Here is a 20,303-nt window from a genome sequence, read left to right as displayed (position 1 = left end):
AGGTATTATGCAAAAATAAACTTTCTGGAGCTTTCTGCCTTGTTATAATGTTATTCCTTCCTCAGAAATGCCTGAAGAGGTTTTGTCATCCATGCATGTTTGAGTAATCTAGCGATCTCTCTCTCTCTTTCTCTCACCCTATTCATACCCTCCTTATTGTTAGCTGTTCAATTGTGTCCAATTTTCCAATGTTCTTGTGATGCAGGCCCATAAGCGTATGTCATGCATGCTCCCACATGACAATTCTCCATAAATTTTGATTTGTGCGTCAAATGATCTCCAAACTCATATAATCGAGTTGAAACGATAAAGCTTAACTTAACTTATTTTGGGATATTTTAAAGTATATTTATCTTATTTTTTTAAATGTAGAGATTGTATAACAGCTGGATATATAGTTTATTTTGGATACATTTATGTTTTTCTATGCCTTATGTCAAGTATATTTTATCAATTTCTGTTTCATACATTGCAAAACTGCTCAAAGGTACTTACTGTATTTGTAGCCTATATTTGTTTTCAAGTTTAAGTGAAAGTTTTGCATAAATGATCAATAATAAAGTGGGTTTTTTTGAGAGATAAATGCTGAATAAATGCATCGTGTAACTAAAAAATAATCGTTTGAATAATCATGATTTCATTACTGACCAAAATCATTGTGATAATGATTTCTTCCATAATCGAGCAGCCCTAGTGTAATACCCCCTTTTTTAATAAGACTACTAAGAATTAATCCCATGACCCTAACTCCTATTAAAAGTCTGAAGTCTGAAGTTTGAAACATTCATAAAAAACTATGGACTTATTTCTTCTCGCTTTATTAAAGAAGGAAGTATAACCTCTATGGGGTATTACCTGCTAACACATGACATATTTATATCACTATGCTTTTACTGTTCTAAAAGTGCTATATTCATCAATTCTCCATGAGACTATGTTCAGCAAACCAAAATCTGCTTATTATCTGATTTCTGGACCTTTAAGATGATTGAAATGGCATGCAAACCGATAAAACTGTTGTGATTGATGAGATAATTTTGCTGTTGTTTACTTTTTAAAAGTCTTGTAACTCTAAAATCGGTTAATAATCAGATTTTGAGAGTGCATGTAATCACAACCAGTAATACAAGGAGAGGAACATGCTAAAAACACTAGCTACAAGCACTCATTGTCATTGTAATTGTCATTGTCATTGTGTTTTTTTTTTACCTTGATGAATCACCACTTCATTAAGGCCTTCTAGTTTGAGCACCATTACATTTTTTTGTGTGTAAACAATGTTTTGACAGAGGTTTGTTCTGAAGTATAGTATATTCCCTCTCATATTTTCACATTCTTCTCCACTCATACTGTCTCTACGTCTAAAACTATCAAAACTCCAGTGTCAATACAGTTTTGATCTGAAATATACCCTTTGTTTGGTTTCCCAGGCTCTATAAGCAACAGTTCTTTTTAAGTGAGTGAAGCAGTGAGTCCTGACAAGCTCTACAGCAGATGCCATCATAACGTTCTCCCATATGTTTCCTATACGTGCTCTGATCTTACCCTTTTCACATAAATGAAGGTTGACATTTTAAAGCAATGGCATAATCAAATTCTTATTCAGTGACTGGCTCCTGACTGGATCCAAGCATGTATTGAAAACAGCTCCAGTATGAATCACATGAATGGAAATAGATTGGAATAGTCTGTCTGTCTGGCTCTCTATCCCGCCCTATATTACGCTGTTGTTTTTTCTTGTCACCAATACAAGAGAGTGTTAGGGCTGCATTTAGACTTTAAAGGTCCTGTATTACGCAAAATTGACTCTTGTGAGCTTCAAAAACATGCCTGGAGTTATTAGTCTGTCTATATCTCCAAAGCTCAAATGCTCTTTTCAACCTTATGATCTCATGGAGTGGTAGTTTTTAAGTTAGCTCCCTATCACCTTTTGTTCAGTAGAGATTGGCAATTCTGGGGCTGATATTGTCCAAACTATTATAGTGAAGGTGTACGGCAGAGGTGGGCAATTATTATTTCCATGGGCCACATGAGAAACAGAAAATACTGTGGAGGGCTGGGTCAAAATGCTTACCTCAGTTCTGCATAATATTAATTGTATTTAAAAAGCAATAAATACCATTGTTTTGACAAGCTGGTGAGATGGGTAAGAGTTTGTTATGACTAAGCAATAAAAAAGTGAGGCTGCCTTACAAAAACACTTCTAAAATAAAAGCAATGTAGCTTTAGTCCATGCATGAGGTAAAATGTTAAAATATGTTTATTTTGTAATTCCAAATTAGCTGAAACTGGACTGGTCAGTGTCAATCAAAGGGCCATATGTGGCCATGGAGCTGTACAATGCCCAGGTCTGTTGTACAGAGTTTAGAAACACAGTGGAGTATTATCACAAGTATTTTCTACTTGAGCCTAAATATGCAGGGTTTGTGTGTCAAACATGTGTGAATGAAATAAATCACAACTCCAGGTATATTTTCAATGATGACACAGCATTATAACAGATCAGAAAATCATGTAACATGGGCTTTTTAAGCAATAAAACCACTACTAATGTGTCACATTCTAAGATTAATTTCTCTCCAGCGACTAGGTCAGGAATCGGAATACACTAGATGGTTTGCAAGAACTCCGGAAGTTGTAGACCGCACACCGGCCAATCAGCAAAGAGCTGTGAAGCCATGACGTCAAACTCAAGCGCCGGTCTGGGTCCCTTTTGTGGTACAATAACAGTAAACAAAACGGTCAAGATGGATGTAGACGAAGACATACATTCTGTGTTGGCAACGATTCCAGAGATCGAGGATATAAAGCTTTAAAGACAATGTTTTTATCAAGGGGAACAACGTTATTGCCCTTCTTCCTACGGGATTTGGTACATTACATACGTCACGATCAAATAACAGCGATTGGTTAAATAAAAAACCTACACGTGTACCGTCAAGTGAACAAATTTAATGCTGTGAGATCAGACGGTTTCCATGAAGTGAAACTGGCTGATGAATCAGGTTAATACTGTCCAAGCAGGTGAAGAAAAAAAAAAAAAAGAAGCGAAATCAAGCCATACAAAATACAGATATAGCTACCATCTCCATCAGAAACCTACTGATACTTCACAGCTGATGTTATCATTCTCTGGGGGTGTGATGCTAACTGTAAGCACTGCTCTATCTGGGGTTTAGTAGACTTTAATTTTGAGCTTTATTTTATCACATTTTGACCAAAAAAAAGTTGGTTTACTTGGAACTACAACAGGTGAGATGATTCATACTCTCTCCCAGACAGACTCACAAGTGAGCCTACAGTTTTTCAGTTAGTCACTCTCACATTTGTTATTGAAAATCAAACACCTATGACGACCATCAACGCTCTTCATAAATCACAGGCTCTTGACAGTGTGCTTTTAAACCCATTTAGTAGTTTTTTCTTAAAACCTTTAACAGTGTATGGCTTATGTCTCCATAGTAACTGATTAATTTTCCACCTATAAATACATGTACAACACCCCCATTGTGATGTCACTGCAAAATATCAGTTGTCAAGGGACCCAGCTGTTGCACAATGATCCAAATACTAGTGGCTACTCATTTTGTTTTATTTATCTCCTTTTATATTATGGGATAGAGGAAACATCTTAAAATCAGAGTCTGTCTTTCTTTTGTGTACTTTCAGACAGAATGACAAAGCTAATCTTCATATCTGTTCCTCTGACAGCTTTAGAAGAGGACTTGCATGCTTCCTCCCTCCTCTCTCCTCCTTCCTCATCGCCTCCTTCTTTGTCTCCTCCTTCCTCGTCTCCTCTACTGTCAAATGGACATGTGAGAACAACACCATGGCTTAATACATTTTGGCATCTCCTGACAGTGTTGCTAGATTCAACCTTTTCCTTATTCTGTTATCTACCGCTTTCTCTTTGTTATGCTAAGTCTTCTACCTTTGGGTATTCTCCTGCAACTTATTAAAATACATTATCAGTCATCAAATCCTGTATATGAAGCAAGATGTATGGAATTGGGTAGCAAAAAAAAGTTTAAAGGGCCCATATTACACTATTTTCTGATTTTCTGATCTGTTATAATGTTTCCTCATCACAAAAAACCTGGAGTTGTGTTTTGTTTTATTCACACATGTTTAGCACACAAACCCTGCATATTTAGGTTCTTCTCTCAAACAGAAAACACTCTGTTCCAACTTGTGATACAGTGTCAATTTCAGCCCTGGATTTGCCAATATTAACTAGAGGAAAAAGGAGCTGTTAAACTGAAGCTGAAAACTATATCTTCATTCAATCACAAGGTGGAACAGAGCATTTTGAGCTTTGGAGATGTAGACAGACTAATAACAGAGGTGGCTTAAAGCTCACAAGAGGCAATTTTGTGTAATAGAGGATTTTTAATAAGTCTAATACTTTTAGATTTTGAATTTGGGGTCTTCAAAGTATCCACCTTTTGTAAGTGAGGTTCATGATTCAGTCACTTGAAATGGTTTTCACTTCACACTTGTATGCCTTGTCAGGGTTCATTAGTGCATGTGCAAAGCAGCGATTAAAGCAAAGGGTGGCCATTTGGAAGAATCTAAAATATAAAATATATTATGGTAACTACATTTCTTATGGGTTCATTTATAGTTTTACCAAGTACCAGCTTTTCTTTCACAAACATATTCTGCTTTACTCTGCATAAAAACTGCTAATCCTGTAGTTTAGATCTGTACAAACATGTTCTGAAATGTGATTCTTGTATTCATGTTTCAGCCTTTGTGTCAATTCTTCAAGATGTGTTTACAATGTGAATCCTTTGATTAAAAAAAACAACCAGAAATTGCAAATTTGAAAAAACATTAAAGGTGCATCACGTGGAAGGTCCGTCAGATGCGTTTCTCCGTTGAGATGCTATTGCTTTGTCTTGAAAGTTTCACAGTATGGCATTAAACCTTTCTAGCTTTATGGAACCGAATCAGGCCAAGTTACAGGTCAGATCTGTGGAGAGACAACCCTGCTCCCAGTCAGAATGCCTGTTTTCTAGGTATTTTTGAGCTATAAAACCACTTGTAATTCAATACATATAATGCAGAGCTGTTTAATGTCATACTGTGGAACATTCCAGGAAGAACACTGACATTTCTATAGAAACAAGCAGGTGATGGACCCCTAACCAAAAAGTTACACTGTGCACCTTGAAATGAAAAAAATGTGTCAAAACTTTTGTAGAGTAAAGAATAAGAATTTCCTAAACCATGGGTGGGCTACAGTGAAGAGAGTCTTAATAGTAGGGAGTAGTGTATTATGTATATGTGTATGTATAGAGGGGTCTTACCAGTATGGAGTAGTTGATTCTGAAGCCAGGTTTAGCCACAAAGTAGTCATTGGACTTGAAGGTGACTCTCAGGATGTTGCTCTTGGAGTTGAGACTGGAGGGAGCTCTTTGTCCACACCAGCGCCCCCAGATGATGGAGGCCGCCTTGGTCACGTCCTCTACCTCCACGTAGTCATTACTGTAATCACATGCAAGGGTAAAAGATATGGGTTTGTTATAAGATATGATTTACACTAAAATAGCCATAGTTGCCGTGGGGCAGACTGCAGAGGCATGGCTGCAATTGTGTACAAAAAGATCGTGTTAGACCTTAAAGAGTGTATGAAAGTGAATAACGAGGTGGGCAATATTATTATGTATCTCTTGCATTATTAGTCTGTCTACATCTCCAAGACTCAAAATGCTCTCTTCCACCTTGTGATGTCATGTAGTGTTAGTTTTCAAGTTAACAGCTTCTTTTACCTTTAGTTCAGCAGAGACTTGGCAGATCCAGGGCTGAAGTTACACAAGTGAAGGTGTATAGAGTTTAAAAGCACAGTGGAGCGCTTTCTGTATTAGGGCTGGGTATCATTAAGAAGTTGCAGATATGATACATATCTTGATACACAGGCCACGATACGACGCGTATCTAGATACAGTGAGCTTTCAATACAATATGGTTCAGTACTATATATTTCAAATCTATTCAATCCGGGTCAATAAAAATAAAGGCTAAGTCATGGCTGCAATACTAAAAGTCTTTCCTAAACCACTTCTTGTGCAAAGTGATTACGAAACACTCCCATTTTAATCATCAAAACAGTGACTATGCCAAAAGTTTCCTTCCTTTAAAAAGGCAACAAAATTGTACCTCTGTAACAAAATAATTTAGTAAACACCACTTTTGGTGATATGTCAGTACAGCATTTTTTATATTATTTTATTTTAACTCGATTTCAATACTAAAGAAAAAGCTTGATCAATGACCAATTTCGATACCTAAATAGTGGAAAAAAAGAAAAAAGGAAACACTTAAAGAAAGCAGTATTATTTTGTGCTAAAAATTACATTATAAAGTGTGGGTCTATTCTGGTTTTGATGAAGCTCAAATTTTGGCTTGTTCATTGGATTTTTTCAGTGTCGCTACTTTTAAAATCTATTTTGGATACTGGTTTTACTATTGATTTAGTATATGACTTGTGACAGTACTACTGCACAAGACTACTCTCCATAAATACATAGTAGCCAAGGTAAAAAAAAAGCATATGTAACAAAATAAACACTTGTACTGGCACTACTGGTCCACAGAACACCAGTATATGCAGTATATCTTTGAAGTTACAGAGTCATATTTACGACTATTTAGATATTTTTGCACCCCCCTATTCTGTATTACCACGTCACATCACAGGTTTTCTTTTCTGAGAGAAGAACTCAGCCTAAATATGCAGGGTTTGTGTGTTACACTTGTGTGACTGAAAACAAAACACATCTCAGGTGCTTTTGAGGAGGTAACAATATTATAACATAGATCAGAAAATAGCATAATATGGACCCTTTAAATAGTTGACATCCCCATTTAACGCAACTTTCATAATCAAACTTTATTCTAATATTTTTCTTGCTTTGTTTCTCCCTATAGATAATGACTGAGAGATCTGCTTCGTTTTCACAGCTTTTCAAACTTCTTCACTTTTTTGCGGCAGTCCAAACAGAAAACATCATATCATTTCTGGCTAATGATATTTTCTCACATATACTCACACCTTTGGCCACTCTTAAGACGCCGTTTTGTTTAATTGGACGCTAAATGTACCCAAGGCTGGTCCGCTGTTTACACATTTTGCAGATCATTAAAACACAATGGCTTCAGTTAGTGTTGACAGTGCCACAGAGAAGTACCAAACTGTAAACAGGCAGTAGACAGAATTTAAAAGCCTGCTGTGTGGTATTAGAGCATGTGTTTTACAAGGATTTATAAGCAAACATTTTCAGGATTCAAATGCAGTTGTAAAGTGGGACTAAACTTTGACAATTATGTAAACTGTGTACAATTTGTTTTAAGAGCATTCGCTGTTCTGTAGTCAGTTTCTTAGTCTATTTTGGTGTAAGTAATTAGCAGATCGGAGTCTAAAAGTGGAGCTAAACATTGCATTTTTTCACGACTCAACTGTGTATATGGTGTTTTAATAGCATTGTCTACTGTTCTTAGCCTTTTTTTTTTTTTTTTTGGCAGTTTCAGCACAGATTATGTACTTTTTGCAGCTTTCTAAATCAAAGTGTGCAGCATTAGGGGGCCACTGTGATTTCAAGCAGCTGGTGACATGACATAAACTTTGGTTTTGAAGTGTGGATACTTGTTAGACTGACTCACACTGTTTTGTTCAGCCCAGTTTAACGTCTCTATCTGAACTGTGGTTGTGGGTGGAGTTAAGGTGTTTAGTCCTACTTCAGATTGTGGGCTGCCAACTTCCTCCATGTTCTCCATGTTTCAAGAGGCCACCCACCTCTGCTCTGATTAGAAACAATTAGATATACCAGTCTGAGGAAGCAGAGTTTGAACTGTTTTAATTGTGAAACCAATCACACAGTTACGTCCAGACCTCGGCCCTCCTCATTCTTCCCTTTAGTCCTTTGGGCACTGTCCACTTTAACAGCTTGTTTGGGTGAACATTTGGTATTTCGTCCCAGCTTTAATTAAAATGTTACCAATAAAGATAACGCATTTAACACTGTTAAATGTCCTATATTACACAGAATTGACTCTTCTGAGGTTTAAGCTTTTTATACCTCAAAAACATACCTGGAGTCGTGTTTTGTTTCATTCACACATGTTTGAGTTATCCTTTCTTATTAGTCTGTCTACATCTCCAAAGCTCAAAATGCTCTGTTCCACCTTGCGATGTCACGAAGGATAGAGTTTAAAAACATAGTGGCGCACTTCCTGTATTACCACATGACATCACAAGATGGAACAGAGTGTTTTTTGTTTGAGAAAAGAATGTACTCTAAATATGCAGGGTTTGTGTGTTAAATAGTGAATGAAGCAATGAGGCAGAGGTTTGCGTGGAACAGAATGTTCTGCCCGCATCTGCGATATTTTGATGCTCCCACAAGATAGAGACGTTCGTCTCTTAAACTCCATCAAACATGGAGAAGTGGAAAGGAATTGTCTAAAATGTGCACGACATCAGACCACAAGTTTAGGCTGCTTAAAGTGTTTTTATTTATGCCAAATAAAATATGTATGATAGGCATACATTAATCATTTGTATATTTTACTTTACACTACATTATATCTTTCGATAATTTATGAAATTAGGTTCTTTTTTGAGACCAAGCGTTTGTTTTTACACCTGACGGTTTCAGCTGCTCACTAGCGATCTTCCTCAGAGTGGTCACGTGATGTTGCTGTGATGTATCCGGTCAGCTGATTTAAACAGGTTTTAGTGCTGTCTTCCTACTGATGGAGGCAGGACGACCACACAATCCACAGACCGACTTCTTCAGGACAGTATCCCAGGTGTGTGAGAGTTGGAAGGCAGCGCCAAAGCCTGTATAAATCAGCTGACCCAACACATCACAGCAACATCACGTGATCATTCTGAGGAAGACGACGAGTGAGCAGTCGAAACTGTCAGGTATGAAAACAAACTCTTGGTCTGAAAAACAAACCTAATAACAACAACTCCAGGTATGTTTGTGATGAGGAAACAACATTATAACAGAGATTAGAAAATAGCATATATGGGCCCTTTAATAGTAAATGTTTTTTTTGTTAGCCTTTAGCTGCCGAGGACTAAACTAGGACAAGTTTGAAAGCTCCCTAGTCCAAACTTTTATGTAACAGTCATGAAAATGTAAGACAGATATTGACATGCCCAAGGAGTACATCCAATTCTATAAATATTGAAAACCCTAGTCTGCCTCGTCTTAATTGAAGTCCAAGTATCATACACTTGCGATACACCAAACTAATGAGCAGCATTTGAAGCAGTGTCCAGAGCGGTAGATCTCTCTCCCACTCACACCTCTACCTCCTGCTGCTCCTGCTTTCTACAAAGTGCTTACAAAGACGCCACGGCTGCATACAGGGATTAAAACGTCTATTTTCTCCCCCTCAACCCTCAAGGACAAACTTCTTCTGATTCTCGCCAAGAAAGCAAACTCTGAGCATCCGTCTTTGTAAAAGTGAGTCTTCCCCTCTATCTTTATGCACCTGGTTCAGCTGCTGTATAACTGTGGTGTGTTCTAATGGGCTGAGGAATACACACTACTACAAGACTACTGCACAGTAATGCTGCCATGATACTACAGCTTCAAACTCGATTTTGATACTAAGGAAAAGGCTTGATTTCGCTACCTAAATAGTTAAAAAAAAGAAAGCAGTATTATTTTGTGCTAAAAATTACATTCTGTTCTCTGCGTTATCATGTATTCATATCCTGGTGTTGATAAAGCTGTTGGCTTGTTCATTGGATTTTGTCAGTATCGCTACTTTTGAAATCTATTTTTGATACTGGTTTTAGTATAAGTATAAATTATATAGTATATAGTAATATAGTATAAGTTACTCCTGCCAACTCAATTTGAGCACAGTGTATTGGAGGATCTATAGAGGAAAATTGAGAAAAAAACAGAAAATAAATGACAGCGATTGTTCAGAAGTTGTGTTCCAGAGTATGACATTAAACTTCTTTGTCTCCATGAAGTTGTTACTGCAAGTTACAGGTTAGATCTGTGTAGAGGCAACCCCCCACAAAGTAAGAAATCATGTTTTTTGTTTTTTTTTTTTTAACGTTTTTTTTTTTCGAGCAATATAAACACAACTGAACTGAATAACTGAATAACTGCAAGATGGCAAAGATGACCATATGTAATAGTATTTACATGGAGACAAGAAAATGGCAGACCCTTCACCAGAAAAGTTCCATAGTGCCCCTTTAAAGAAGAACTGATTTGGTCCTATTACAGTCCAGGTTTATTTCTCTTTTTTTTTTTTTTTTTTTTTCATCTGAATCCTTTGTCTGTTACCTGCAAACTTCTTTGACTGGCCCCTCTAAACCGAAGTTTTTGTCAAACACCAGGTGGATGCGGCTCCCCGGCGGAGACATCAGTTTCCATGACAACAGCAGGTTGCGAGGGTAGGCTTCGGGATAGCGTGGGCTGAAGATGACTCCGGCGAGCTGCGTCACATTGATGCTCTCCTCACTGCGGTACAAGTCTGTGGTGAGGTGATTGTCTGTTAGTGGCCACAAAGTTAGTCTGTACAAAGTGATACAAGACATACCAAGAACTAGCACAGGACAGTATTTAGTATTTAAAGGTGCACTGTGTAACTTTTTGGATGGGGGTCCGTCACCTGATTGTTTCTATGGATATGTCATTGCTCTGCCTGAAATGTTCCACAGTATGACATTAATCTACCTTACATTTACTCAATTACAGGTGGTTTTATAGCTCAAAAATCCATAGAAAAACAGGCATTCTGACTGTGTGTAGTTGCCTCTCCACAGATCTGACCTGAAACATGTTCTGGTTTGTCTCCTTCAAAAGGAAAGAATTTGACAGACCCTGCACCAGAGAAGTTACACAATGCACCTTTAACTTTTATTGCACTTACATCATTACCACGCAGTATTTGATGTACTCAAATAAATTGTGTTGTGTTTTAATGACAATAACAACACTGTATCAGAATCTACACTATAGGTGGAAGATAATTGTTGTTGCAGTTCTTTACTTGTATGAAGTGCTGTTACCTCATTATATTTGAAAACATAATTTAACATGAGGAGTGGAAACCTGTTTTTGCCAACATTTCTAAGCCAGTGCATTCATTTACTCTCTGATTTTCCTGTCTGTTTGATGGCCTCTGCCCAGTAACTGCAAGGGCTCAGGAGAAAACATCAAATCAATGTTCACTCTTAACAGCTGACAGACTTGGTCGAGTATGGGGTTGTCAAAAGTCAATCAAAACTCGAAACTAGATACTCATTTGATCATGTATCAATATTCACATTCAAAGGACAGAAATAAATCTTTCCTAAATAGCTTTAGAATGATCTTGAGCTGTATCAGAACAAGTATAAAACCACATAGACTAGTATATGCTCATGTCCCTACCTGGACGACTGAGGGATTACACAGATATGGTGATACTGGAATTGGTATCGAGTAGCAAGTCTATTCCTATTCATGTCTATTGAGTTTTAAATTTAAGTATTGTAACTAGTATAATTTTTTTCTCTTTGCTTTGGCATGAGAAGAGTTCTTAAATTCAAATTTTACAATAACAGTGTGTAGTGATGTTTGCATTGCTTCTTTTCTGCTTTGAGCATTGCATTATCAATAAAACAAATGCAATGCTCAAAGTTGCTGTGCATATTGATTAATCATCATATTGAGCAATAAGGAAAGAAATAAGTACATAGTGAAGTAAGCCTCTGCATGTGGAAGGACAGGATAGTAGAAGAAATATTGTGCTCAATGATACAAATGGGTTTATGACAATTTAGTTATTCTGGTAAAACATCTCTTTACAACAATGAAAGGTCTGATCAATACACAACATTGGGCCTCATTCATGAAACATTCTTAGAAACAAATTTTTACTTTAGGCCTTCTTACCAACATTTTTGGCATTCACAAAACTTTTTCTTAACTGAAATGTTCTTCTGGAAGAACAAATCCTAAAAACAGCCAGGAGCACTCGTAAGAACAAATATTCTACTGTTTTAGAATATTATTACTCTGATAATGCAACAAAAAAAATAAAATTAAATTAAATTCCTCCATGATTGTAAGTTATATATTTTGTTAAATTAATTCCTATAAACTTTATTACTATGTGATTCAATAACATTTATGATGTGTTTCATAGGGCATGTCTTTATACAGGCTGCAGTGAGCCTCAGTTTGTCTCAGCCCCAATGCTCTCCATATGAGCCTCTGTTACAGCCCTGCACCTGGTCACTGCGCTGGACTCAACACCCCCGTCGCTCACACTGTCCCCATCACTCTTATGCACCCCTACCCCAGCCCCCTTGCTATTTACTGCTGGTCTGCAATCCCGGAAAGTGTGATTAATACGACGAAAGCACCTGCTTACTTCAATAAGTGTATGACTTAAACATTTCCCAGGGCAGAGTTCTCTCAGGATCTTAAAAAAAAGGGTAAAGTAGAGGAAGTTATGGACATTTAAAAAAAAATAAAATAAATAATGAATGAGGCCCATTGATTTTAGCCATTTTAGAACATTGTTACCTTATCAAAAAGATAATTGAACTTGTGTTTTGTTTCATTCACAAATCATGCATTTTTAGTCTCTCTACATCTCCAAAGCTCAAAATACTCTGTTCCAACTTGTGATGTCATGAAGAGGTAGTTTTTCAAGTTAACAGCTACCTTTTACCTTTGCTCAGCAGAGCTAGGTAATCACACTGAGTGTTTTTTTTTTGAGAGAAGAACTTGATCTAAATATACAGGATTTGTGTGCTGAACATGAGTGAATGAAACAAAACACAACTCCAGGTATGTTTTTAATGAGAAAACATAACATAGATCAGAAAATAGTGTAATATGTGCCCTTTTTAAAAATGCAAGTACTGAAAGAACAAAACAAAAAGAAAACACTCACATAATCCAATTTCTACCAAATTTCACAATGCAATTTGCATTAAAAACCTGAAAGTTGCTTGAGAGTTTCAGCACATTCAACATCAGAGTTTTCTTTTCAATTTCTTTTTAGATTTCTTGAACCAAAGTGGCACCTGCATTCAGATTTTGCTGCACTTTTAAACAAGGCCACATAATGTTATCAACCAACTATTTACATATATCGCAAACAGCAAGCAAGTAAAACCCAAAGAATCCAATGGTTGACCTGGCTACCAAACATTCCCCAAACTATGACAAAGGCTTATTTACTCGAGTATCTCAGAGTTGCTAAATTACGTGGCGGCGGAGGCTCACACACTGAAGGTCAGGCTGTGCTGAAGTAGGCTGACAGAGCTGTATTTTGTGAGTGCTGGCTGCTTTTTGTGGGAAAGCTGAATGCATAATCAAGGCTCCACAGTCTCCCCGGGGACGTGCTGCTGATGAGGAGGAGGTCTGGCCTTTCCCTCCACCTCTTTACTGCACAGCCCTCTCTCCTCCCACTGCCAGCCCATCCTGTCTATCCTCTCATTACAGCAGCCTGCCTTTAGTCTCTCATTTTACAGCACGTGTTCATTTGCTGTGTTTTTTAATGTCATGTAGATCAGTTTCTCGAGTTAGACTTTATTCTGAGCTTCGTTTTAACACAATCTGAGCAGGAAGAGATGACTTAGCAGGAACTACAACACGTGAGATGATTTGCGCTGTTAAACAAGTCTCTTACAAATAAAATTACAGTTACAAGCGAGCCAGCATTTGCCACCTTTCTGTAGAAAATCAAACTCCTAAACATGGTCATGAATGCTCAAATTGATCGCAGGTTCCTGAAAATTTAAATCCATTTTCAGACAATCTTAAAACTTTTTTGACAGTATTTGCTAATGTGTGCATCATGGTAACTGATGAACATTCAACCAATAGAGATACATGTAGAACACCCTCAGCACAGAGCTCTGCACGGGGTTGGGTACACATGGATTCCCAACGGGTACGGGCAAATAGTTGCTGAAACGGGCGGGTTTTAATGTTATAGAATTTTATGGGTGGATATGTGGGCAGGTAGTGATTACACACAGTCCGGTCAAGACTAAACCAGGCCTAAACCAGGACTACACCAGGAATAAACCAGGTCTAAACTAGGACTAATCTTGGACTTAAGAGGGAGAGAACCCCAGCGAAGCAGGGTGTCCGCAAAACAGGACTGTGTGACGGAGCTCTGCACCAGTCCTTTCCCGGTCACCCAATGGTCTATGCGGGTGCATCCGAGCCCGACCTGACAGTAAGTCCTGGTTCAGTTCTGGTTCAGTTCTGGTTTAGTCCTGTTTTAGACCTGTTTTAGTCCTAGTTCAGTGCTAGTTCAGTCCGTGGTGTGTGGTGCAATAGTTCGGCATCTTGATCAATGTTTCTTCTTCTCTTTAATATGTGTGTGATTTATCACGAGCACGGACGGGTAACGGGTAGAATATTAACAGGTTTGGGGGGGGGGTAGTACTGTACTGCACGGGTGCGGGCGGGCGCGGGTCTCCAAAAAATTGACCCGTGCAGGATTTTGCCTCAGCGTGCTGCCACTGTGAAGTCCAGAATGATATCTCTCGTACTTTTTATGCAGAGAATGAACAAAGTTTAGTGCAGCCATATTTGTTTTGATGGATTGATATGGATATGGATTTGATATGACCATGCTTGTCCCTGATTGGCTAAACCACCTGTCATTCACGCCCATCCGTGCTCAAGGAGATTCACAGACTCAGATCTTCTTTAAGTATTGCAGGAATGTGTATTCTGGATCCAAGGCAAGTCTAGTATAGCTTTGACTGAATTCCAAGGCATAACTAACAAATGCAGAGTAAACCATTCTGCAGAGTGTGATGCATGTAACTATAATACAACCTGCTTGTTCCAGTTGCCTCAAATGTGTGCACGCTAAATTGTGGTTGAATTTTCACCGCTCCTGACGATGACACTGAGGGATGCACCAAACACTGTGAAGAAATTTTCCTATGGCGCAATACCGTACAAATACCTTAAGGTGTTATAGGTATTTTTATGTCTTATAATGTGAAAAACACAATTAGTTCCTTTGAAACAATTTACAGTGGTCTAAAGCAGGGGCGGGGAATTATTTTTTCCATGGGGCCACATGAGAAATATAAAATGTGGAGGGCCGGACCAAAATGTTTAACTAAATTCTGAATAATATTAATTGAATTTCTTTATTAAAAAAGCAGTAAATAGCATTGTTTCGACAAGTTGGTTATGTTATGACAAAGTGAGGTTGCCTAAAAAAAATTCATTAAAAACACCTCTAAAATAAAAGTAATGCATCTTTAGTGCAAACATGAGGTAAAATGATGTGTTTATTTTGCAATTCCAAATTATCTAAACGGGCCGATCAGAGTCAACCAAATGGCTGTATGTGGCAGGTCTGGTCTAAAGTTATTTCTCATTTACCAACTAGCATGCTAAGACACACTTCCTGATTATCGGACAATGAAATGCTTTAGATGCAGACCACACACACACCACACTTATTTTGACCTCAATAGCTGCTTTTACAAAAAAAATCTTTACTGAGCCAATACAAGTTTTGCCCAGATACATGGTGAAAAATTCGTGTAGCGGCCTTTAACCTTTATTCTGTTTGGGTGTGAGCCGAGTCTCGCTAAAATCAATCAATTTTTAAAGAACATGCAGCAAATCACTGGCAGCATGTTAAGATTTTTAGATACGCTATAAATACCTCACTGGAGAATATGTCTGTTTATAAAAGTATGTGTTTTGGTCTCACTGCTAAAGGCTAACATAAATTAACATAAAATTGAAAATAATAACTTGATAAAATACAGTTAATGGTTAGTTTATAGTTTTTGTATGCAAATGAGTTTAGTTTGTGGGGTATTTTTAACATGAATTATTCAGTTTAATTTCAGTTAGCACTAGCTTCAAGACAGAACTTCAGACCTTATATACCCACACATAGTTTTTCAGTCAAGTATTTACACAGTATAAGGTATGTATATAATATTCTTAGTGATAATCTAACAACTTTAAAGTTCATTAAATAGTGATTCATTTTAGTAAGATCCACACTTTCTAATGTGAAAATGGAATATTTATGTATGTGTGTGCGGGTGTGTGTTTATGTGCGTGTGGGTGTGTGAACGAAAGGACAAGAGATGCACAGTAACATGAGACTGGTCCGATGCTGCCGCCATTTTGAATGTTTTGGTTTAATAAATTCTGCAGCTGGATAGACGTGCCTGTTCACATACATGAACATTCACAGACAGTGGCTCCCTCTTTTCTGCATCGCGCCAGGAAAAAACCAAAAGTCTGCCCATGCTATTCCATCTTACAGTCAATCAGGGAAATATTAATAAATTCATAAAATTATTATTTATGAAAGAAAAAAAATGACATACAGACATTTACATAACTGTTATGAAGACACAGGTGAGGATTCAATTCAGGAATGCACTTCAGTGGTTTATTGTAACAAAACCAAAAATCTGAAAAAAACAAATCCAAAAATCCAAAAATAGAAACAACAGACATAATACTGACAAAGACAATGGACTAACAAAGGGCAGAGGAGAACACAGAGCACATATGCACACAGATATGTTGTAACACATTAGGGCAGGAAAAACAAACAGACAGGAAGTAAAACTCAAAACTAGAAGCTGACAGGACAAATGTCAAAAGAAAACACCAAAGGCACACTACACTACAGGAGAAAGACACAACAAAAATAAGCAAAAACAACGACTACAAAACATGAACCATGACGATAACTGTACACTGCATCTATACAGGATACAGGGTCATGGTGTGAAGGGAAATCCTGAGATTTAGACTCTGCGTAGATTCTTAACCTCACCACACCTCCTCTGTTTACTCTGGACCTTTATTGCCTGATCCAGAATACACACTCCTCCAATACTTTGGAAGTGAGTCCTAGTGCAGATGGGCGTGACTGACAGGTGGATTAGCCAATCAGGGAGTCTGCATCAGAACAATTATGGCTGCTTTAAAAATGAAATGAACAAATCGAATTGTACAGTTTTGTTTGGCTGTGGCTCGAGATGAGGCGGACTAAACTAAGACTAAAATCCCTCTGAATAAAAAATGTAGAGACACACACTTTGCCAGTTTAGTTTCTTTACATATTTAGACTGTACCACGCTAACTTCCTCTTTTGGCAATCATACAGAAGATAGAGAAAATCAGGTGGCTACAATTGCACCTGTCGAACTGGACCAAACCAGCTTTTGCTCTCACATGCGTCACCTGCCACTTTCTTGTGATAGAAACAGACATACTCAGGCAGGCACAAAACATCACACACAAGCTACAATTTTGGAGGAGCCCGGACCAAGTCATTTTGCCATCACAATTTCCCCCCTGTCAAACTCACTTAAATCATTCCACAGTTCTGAAATTACATGCTTCTGAAACATCAGCTTTGAGGCAAAAATGTCCCAAATTCAACCCAATCTGTTACTGTATACGAAGATACTTTAACTTTAAGAGTGCTTGAATGATATGATCGGACAAGTATGTACATGAGTGCATGGGGTGAGTGGAGTTGGTTAGAAATAGACTTGTTCCACTCTGCTGATCACAAAGCTGACGGCGTAGGTTCATTGACTAAAAAAATGTGCTTATGTCAGAGTCAGGAACTTTCACCTGAAAAGCCCAGGGGAACGCATTAATGCTTGCAAAGGACTGATACATCTTGAACAGTCATCAAAATTGCTAAATGCTGTTAGATAGTAAGCACATGCTGGATTTTAAAACTTGCTCAACTTGCTGTGATTCCTTAATATGTTCTGTTCATTGTAACAGTTTTTGTGCTGGTTGTGCTGTGATATTTGAGGTTACTTTATGTTTAATCACAAACTAATGGCACAATTTTACTATACACATAATACACTGTAACTGCTTTATGTAACAGACTGTGCAACAGCCTGTAGGAGAATTAAAAACTACATATTTTAAAGGAGACTGTACACGTGCCTGTTAGCTGATTTAAGCCAACTGTCTTTGTAAACACCAGAATTACAATATGACCAGTGAGAAGGGTTACATATTTATTACATTCATTTTTTTTATCATAGACTATTCAACAGAGGTGGGACCAAGTCTTTGTTTTGCAAGTCTCATGTAAGTCTCAAGTCAAAGACATGCAAGTCCAAGTCGAGTCTCGAGTCACTGGCCCATAAGTCCAAGTCAAGTCCAAGTCGTCTGCTTTGGGCTTCAAGTCATTTCAAGTCTTAAAAACCAAAGTACCAAATAGAGCTTAGATTTTTGCAATTTACATGACTTTTAAGCTCAACTGTACTTAAAAAATCATAGTATATTTATATATGAGTATTTATATAAGAGTTGTAGAAATTAATTTAGCAAATTTTTCCTTTTTAAACGCCTTGAGTGAATTATTACAGTCAGAACAGAAAGAATTCAGATTTAAAAGTGCTTCTCAAGTCTTCTCAAGTCCAAGTCAAGTTCCAAGTACAAGTCTCCACCTCTGCTATTCAATGTCTCAAATAATTTTGAAGTACAATATATTGCAGACATATATACAGACGATAAACAATACTGAATATAGAATAGGTAACAAGCTACAGTAACATGTAACACAATGTATGACAACCAGGCCTGTTGACAGAAATTTAGCAAGAAATGTTACATGGGTAAACTCTGAGCCCCTAAGACCCTGGAGCCAGACCAACAGACCCCTTTACCCCCCTTATCAACTCTCCTGATAACAACCTACAATAACATGTAACACTCAGCAAACAGCCTATTCAAAATGTGATCTAAAAGCCGCTGTAGATGCCTCCATGTTTGATTTATTGCGGCTTTTTTCTTGCTTTTTTATTTTATTTTTTGTTCATTATTTAGCTTTAACCACCACTTTTGGACCGGACGGATCTGTTTACATACAAAATTGAAGCATAATGGTGTTTTCCCTAACATCACCCCTAAGTCATGTCCTTAACACCATCCCTAAGTCATGTATATCATGAGCTATTCTGAGGCAGAGAAGAGGTGCAAATGAATGTATATTTATGCTAGCTCTGGGTGATAATGTGACTGCTATAGACTTGCATTTGAATCCTGTAAGTGCAAAAGTTCCACAGAGGAGAGGACACAGAGGTCTTTTGGGGTTTCAGAGTCACATCACTGACCTTAACATGAATCATGCAGCGATGTCACTTGTATAATGGACATGCGAATGTTTTAACTAGAACAGGAAAGAGAACTCAATCACTGGACGATGCACAGAATAGTTCTGTTACACTCTTAAAAATGTGAAAAACAGAACACAGTCCAAATGTAATGCTCACTTGCTGAATGCACTCCGAGCATCGTAATCATTCACCACAATGAGGTTATAAGTGCTTTCTCAACTCAGAGACCAGAGCAGAGTTTTACTGTAGAAGCTGACAAACATTAGCATGACAACAGTCAGAGGTGGAGACTTGCAAACTGTGACTTGGACTCAAGTCAGACTTGAGTCACTATTTTGAGGACTTGAGACTTGACATGATAAAATGGACTAAGACTTGGGACTTGACTTGGACTTGAGAAGCACTTTTAAATCTGAATTCTTTCGATTCTGACCAGAATGATTCACACTAAGATCTTTTAAGTTTAAATTTAAAAAGGAAAAATGTACTAAAATAATTTCTACAACTCTTTTATACCCATATAAATACTCATATATAAATATACCATGACTTTTAACTACAGTTTAATTTAAAAGTCATATAAATTGGTGCTTTGTTTTAAAGACTTGAAATGACTTGAAGCCCAACTAGATGACTTGGACTTGACTTGGACTTATGGGCCAGTAACTCGAGACTCAACTTGGACTTGCCTGTATTTGACTTGGGACTTGACTCAGACTTGAGGTCAAAGACTTGAGACTTACTTGAGACTTGCAAAACAACAACTTGGTCCCACCTCTGGTAACAGCGCACCTCCTTTTTTTTAGTGAAAATATAACATATAGCAGAAAGCAGTCAATTACTCAAGCAAAAGAGATTTTATTTATATTTTTACACTATTGTACTTCTTTCTGGTATTAATTGCTAACACATTACATGTTTAGATTCCAATGTTACCTTTTATTGTTTCACTTTTGTTTTTGAAGCTTTAACTCCCCCTACACTTTGCTCTCCTTGTATTGTTTTGTATCATGCTTTTTTTTAATCATGCTTTTTTTATACATTTATGGAAATTTTACATTTGGGAGCGTGGATGACGTACAGCTAACCATAAAGACGGTTTGAATATGTCCTGAAAGCGATTGTTAATTACTCAAACATGCATGGATGACATCTAAAA

At 37.5% G+C, this 20,303-nt stretch overlaps 1 protein-coding gene across 1 annotated transcript in view; it reads right to left on the bottom strand.

The window, feature by feature from the left end:
* Nucleotides 1-20,303, bottom strand: part of pdgfd (platelet derived growth factor d) — a 106,782-nt gene that overhangs the window by 36,929 nt on the left and 49,550 nt on the right. Inside the window, exons 2-3 of the mRNA XM_055147742.1 lie at nt 10,326-10,515; nt 5,313-5,490 (exon numbers count right to left, since the gene is read on the bottom strand). Coding sequence (XP_055003717.1) covers nt 5,313-5,490; nt 10,326-10,515 — 368 coding nt within the window. The remainder of the gene's footprint in view (nt 1-5,312; nt 5,491-10,325; nt 10,516-20,303) is intronic.

The sequence above is a fragment of the Boleophthalmus pectinirostris genome, unplaced genomic scaffold, assembly GCF_026225935.1.
Source record: "Boleophthalmus pectinirostris isolate CB_2022bp ecotype Guang Dong unplaced genomic scaffold, ASM2622593v1 HiC_scaffold_9, whole genome shotgun sequence".
Classification (NCBI taxonomy): Eukaryota; Metazoa; Chordata; class Actinopteri; order Gobiiformes; family Gobiidae; genus Boleophthalmus; species Boleophthalmus pectinirostris.
This window is presented reverse-complemented; position numbering and strand designations above follow the sequence as displayed.